The 4,471-nt window shown below is 61.4% G+C and overlaps 1 protein-coding gene across 3 annotated transcripts in view; it reads left to right on the top strand.

The window, feature by feature from the left end:
* Positions 1-22: 22 nt before the first annotated feature.
* Positions 23-4,471, top strand: part of ACHE (acetylcholinesterase (Yt blood group)) — a 4,886-nt gene continuing 437 nt past the window's right edge. Inside the window, exons 1-4 of one of the 3 annotated variants that reach the window (XM_014590598.2) lie at positions 23-2,271; positions 2,623-3,107; positions 3,758-3,927; positions 4,031-4,457. In XM_014590598.2, coding sequence (XP_014446084.2) covers positions 1,117-2,271; positions 2,623-3,107; positions 3,758-3,927; positions 4,031-4,152 — 1,932 coding nt within the window. In that variant the 5' untranslated portion in view covers positions 23-1,116 and the 3' untranslated portion in view covers positions 4,153-4,457. Of the gene's footprint in view, positions 2,272-2,622; positions 3,108-3,757; positions 3,928-4,030; positions 4,458-4,471 lie in introns of those variants that run through there. The other 2 variants (XM_027774657.1, XM_014590599.2) reach the window with 2 other exon arrangements.

The raw sequence follows: 4,471 nt of genomic DNA on the forward strand, positions 1-4,471 counted from the left end.
GGGGCGGAACCCGAACTGCGCAGGTTCCTGCACCGGCTGCCCCCCACCCGTCCTGAAGGCCGCGACCCCAGCTCCCCTGCGCAGTGCCCAGCCGAGGGCCCCTCCCAGACCTAGGACCTCCCTTCCCGCGGAGACCCTATCTCTTGTTTTTTGGGAAGGGGAGGCCCAGCGGAAGCCCTGAGTTATAATTAGCCCCACTCGGGTTTCCTAGTTAATCTCCAGCACATCTCTTTCTCGGGTGGGGGAGGAGGGCGGGGGGTGCTGGGCGAGGGGTGACCGCCGAGAGAGGGGGGAGTTCCGACCCGGGGAATTTTGATCCCTTGGCTGGAGATGCCGGAACCACAGCAGCTGCTGCCCCAAAATAGCGCCCCCGCCCCTGCAGCCGGGGATCTCCGGAGCTCTGGGAACACAGGCGTCCTGGCTCGCCCTTCAGGCCCCTCCGCAAAACCCCCAGACCCCCACCCCAAGGTCCCGGCTCCAAGGCTCCGGGCGGAGAACGCTGTCCTTTTCTCGGTCTCTACTGCCCCCCGCCGGCTGCGGCGTGCACCACAGCATCGGGCGGATGGAGGCGCGAGTCCTGGGGGACCGGGGCTGACGAACCTGTTGGCTGGGGCTAGGCGAGGGAGTGCGCAGGTGATGGGAACCGATGGGTGCTTGCTCACCTTGCCAGAAAGTAGATGAGACAGGCAGGGTGGAGCTGGGTAGACAGGATTTGGGGTCCTCCAGGATTGGGGGCTCTCATACCCTGTGTGCCCACTACAGGGCTCCCCTATCCTGGCCAACCCAGGAGACTTGGGCTGGGCCTTCACACCCGCAAGCTCCCCCAACGGCGCTGTCAGTGAGGGCCGCGCCCCTGTCATGCGTGGACTGTGGCCTCTGGTGCCTGCACTGCCCGCACTGGGCCCAGCCCAGTCCACAGAGCCAGGGGAAGGAGGTGAGGGTGGCGGCAGGTCTCATCTCTGTTCCCTGCGTGTGTCTGAGTGTGTGTGTCTGCCTGATCTGTCGCCGCTTGCCTGTCTGCCTTGTCCTTGTGTCTGCCCGTCTCCCTCCCGCCATGGCTCTCCTTGGCCAACCTGCCCCACCTCCTCTGCAGCTCAGTGATAACCCTGGGGCAAGATGTTACCTAATCTCCACCCTCCTGGCTGCCTCTGGCCTTCACCCTTTGCCTTTCTTTCTCCCAGCAGACACCTGCCTGCCCTGGCAGCCATGAGGCCTCCGTGGTGCCCCCTGCACATGCCCTCCCTGGCCTCCCCACTCCTCCTCCTCCTCTCCCTCCTGGGAGGAGGGGTAGGGGCTGAGGGCCGAGAGGACCCAGAGCTGCTGGTGACCGTGCGTGGGGGCCGGCTGAAGGGCATCCACCTAAAGACCCCTGGGGGCTCCGTTGCTGCTTTTCTGGGCATTCCCTTTGCGGAACCACCCACGGGCCCCCGTCGCTTTCTGCCACCCGAGCCCAAGCGGCCCTGGTCAGGGGTGTTGGATGCCACAGACTTCCAGAGTGTCTGCTACCAATATGTGGACACCCTGTACCCTGGTTTTGAGGGCACCGAGATGTGGAATCCCAACCGTGAGCTGAGTGAGGACTGCCTCTATCTCAACGTGTGGACACCATACCCTAGGCCTGTATCTCCCACCCCTGTCCTTGTCTGGATCTATGGGGGTGGCTTCTACAGCGGGGCCTCCTCCCTGGATGTGTATGATGGCCGCTTCCTGACACAGGCCGAGGGGACTGTACTGGTGTCTATGAACTACCGGGTGGGGGCCTTTGGCTTCTTAGCCCTGCCAGGAAGCAGAGAGGCCCCAGGCAACGTGGGTCTGCTAGATCAGAGGCTAGCCCTGCAGTGGGTGCAGGAGAATGTAGCAGCCTTTGGGGGGGACCCAACATCAGTGACGCTGTTCGGGGAGAGTGCAGGCGCCGCCTCAGTGGGCATGCACCTGCTATCCCCACCCAGCCGGAGCCTGTTCCACAGGGCTGTGCTGCAGAGCGGTGCACCCAATGGGCCCTGGGCCACAGTGGGTGTGGGAGAGGCCCGTCGCAGGGCCACACTGCTGGCCCGTCTTGTGGGCTGCCCCCCAGGGGGTACTGGCGGCAATGACACAGAACTAGTAGCCTGCCTTCGGACAAGGCCAGCTCAGGATCTGGTGGACCACGAGTGGCACGTGCTGCCTCAGGAAAATGTCTTCCGATTTTCCTTTGTGCCTGTGGTGGATGGAGACTTCCTCAGTGACACACCCGAGGCCCTCATCAATGCTGGAGACTTCCACGGCCTGCAGGTGACTAGTGGCTGGCGGGGGTAGAGCTGCTTGCTCTTGATCCCCTGGCCCCACCCCTCCCCCAAGGGACCAAGGCATGAGGGCTCCTCCAGACCCATTCCCAGAGGTCCAGACTTCTGGGCCTCATGTCCAGTCCTTCCTCCCTGAAGGGGCCAGATCCCAGGGTGGTCCACGGGGCAGAGAGGAAAGCAACTTCGGGTATATTGTCTTTTCGTCCCTTCCCCAATTTCATACTCTTCCTCCATGGTTCTGGGTCTGTAACTGTTCATCTCTCTGGCTTTTTGTCTGTCCACCTGTCTCTGTCTGTCTGCCTGTCTGTGCCCATCCCTCCATCTTGTCCCCCCACCCCAGGTGCTGGTGGGTGTGGTGAAGGATGAGGGCTCCTATTTTCTGGTTTACGGGGCCCCAGGCTTCAGCAAAGACAACGAGTCTCTCATCAGTCGGGCCCAGTTCCTGGCTGGGGTGCGGGTCGGGGTCCCCCAGGCAAGTGACCTGGCGGCCGAGGCTGTGGTCCTGCATTACACAGACTGGTTGCACCCTGAGGACCCAGCGCGCCTGCGGGAGGCCCTGAGTGATGTGGTGGGCGACCACAACGTCGTGTGCCCCGTGGCCCAGCTGGCTGGGCGGCTGGCTGCCCAGGGTGCCCGGGTCTATGCCTACACCTTTGACCATCGTGCCTCCACGCTCTCCTGGCCCCTCTGGATGGGGGTGCCCCACGGCTACGAGATCGAGTTCATCTTTGGGCTCCCTCTGGATCCCTCGCGAAACTACACCACCGAGGAGAAAATCTTTGCCCAGCGGCTGATGAGATACTGGGCCAACTTTGCCCGCACAGGGTCAGCAGTGCTGAGGGGGAGGGCTTCCAAGGGCTAGGGACATAGCAAGGGGCACAGAATGAAGGGGTGGGAGAGAGGAAGAAAAGGAGAAACCGATGGACAAGTTCACAAAGAAAAAGAGACAAAGGGGGAGAAGGACAAAGCATGCCAGTTAGAAGAGTGAACTGTTGAGCTGGATTAAGCTGGATCAGTGGCAATTTATTAGTGTGTGCACTCTCTCCATACACACACACACACACACACACACACACACACAGCCTGTCTGTAGAATAAGACAGTAAATCCAGCAATAGATGGAGATTGTCAAAAGTAAACTTCATGTTAGGGCTGGGCTGGGTTACAAAGGGGGGGCTCAGTAAATCCTAGCAATTTTCTTAATGGGAGAAACAAGGCAAAGATGGAACAGAAAAACTGAGGAAGAGAGGAAAGAGGGGCAAAGGCAGCCAGCTAAAGAAGAGGATGAGGAAGACTGGGTAGAGGTGCTGGAGCAGGAACAGGAAGGGGGGCATAGAGCTCTTCAGAGAGTTTAAGAGGGCCCAAGGTCAGGAAATGGATCCCTACCACTCTCCCTCTTCGCTCCCCATTCCCACCCTCATTTCTCTGAGCTGGACAGGCCTGCCAAGGACTAAGTTTTCCCTCTCCTTCCGCAGAGACCCCAATGATCCCCGCGACCCCAAGGCCCCGCAGTGGCCGCCGTACACGCCTGGAGCACAGCAGTATGTGAGCCTTAACCTGCGTCCGCTGGAGGTGCGTCGGGGTCTGCGCGCTCAGACCTGCGCCTTCTGGAACCGCTTCCTGCCCAAATTGCTCAGCGCCACCGGTACGCAAGGGCCAGTGGGCCGGAGATGGGAGGAGAGGGGAGAGAGGGAGCGAGGGGAGTGGAAGCCCGCCAGCTATAACCCCTCTCTTCTCCCCACCCCCAGCCTCGGAGGTTCCCGGCACCTGCTCGGGCCCCGCCCATGGGGAGGCTGCCCCAAGGCCCAGGCCCGGCCTCCCCCTGTCCCTCCTCCTCTTTCCGCTCTTCTCCGGGCTCCTGTGGCTGTGACCACAGCCTCTTACCCCTCTGGCCTCAGGGAGCCCTTCCTCATTAGAGGAGGGCTCCCCCACTCAGGGATCTCCGACCCAGCGCTCCCTCCTCAAACCGAGACTCAGACTGCACAGGTTGGGGAGGGAAGTGACCTACCACCCGTCTCAGGGATGCACACGCCTTTGTTGTTTAAATGGAAATGGAAAAGCCAATTTCTTTTTGTATAAAATTATCCTTTGGAGCCTGAGCCTGATGTTGGGGGTAAAGCGGGCCTGGGGCTGGATCGAACCGCCCCCCCCCCGCCCCGGGGGCAGCCTTAACTGTCTACCCCTTCTGT

The sequence above is a fragment of the Tupaia chinensis genome, unplaced genomic scaffold (genome assembly GCF_000334495.1).
Source record: "Tupaia chinensis unplaced genomic scaffold, TupChi_1.0 Scaffold000465_1, whole genome shotgun sequence".
NCBI classification, from domain to species: domain Eukaryota; kingdom Metazoa; phylum Chordata; class Mammalia; order Scandentia; family Tupaiidae; genus Tupaia; species Tupaia belangeri.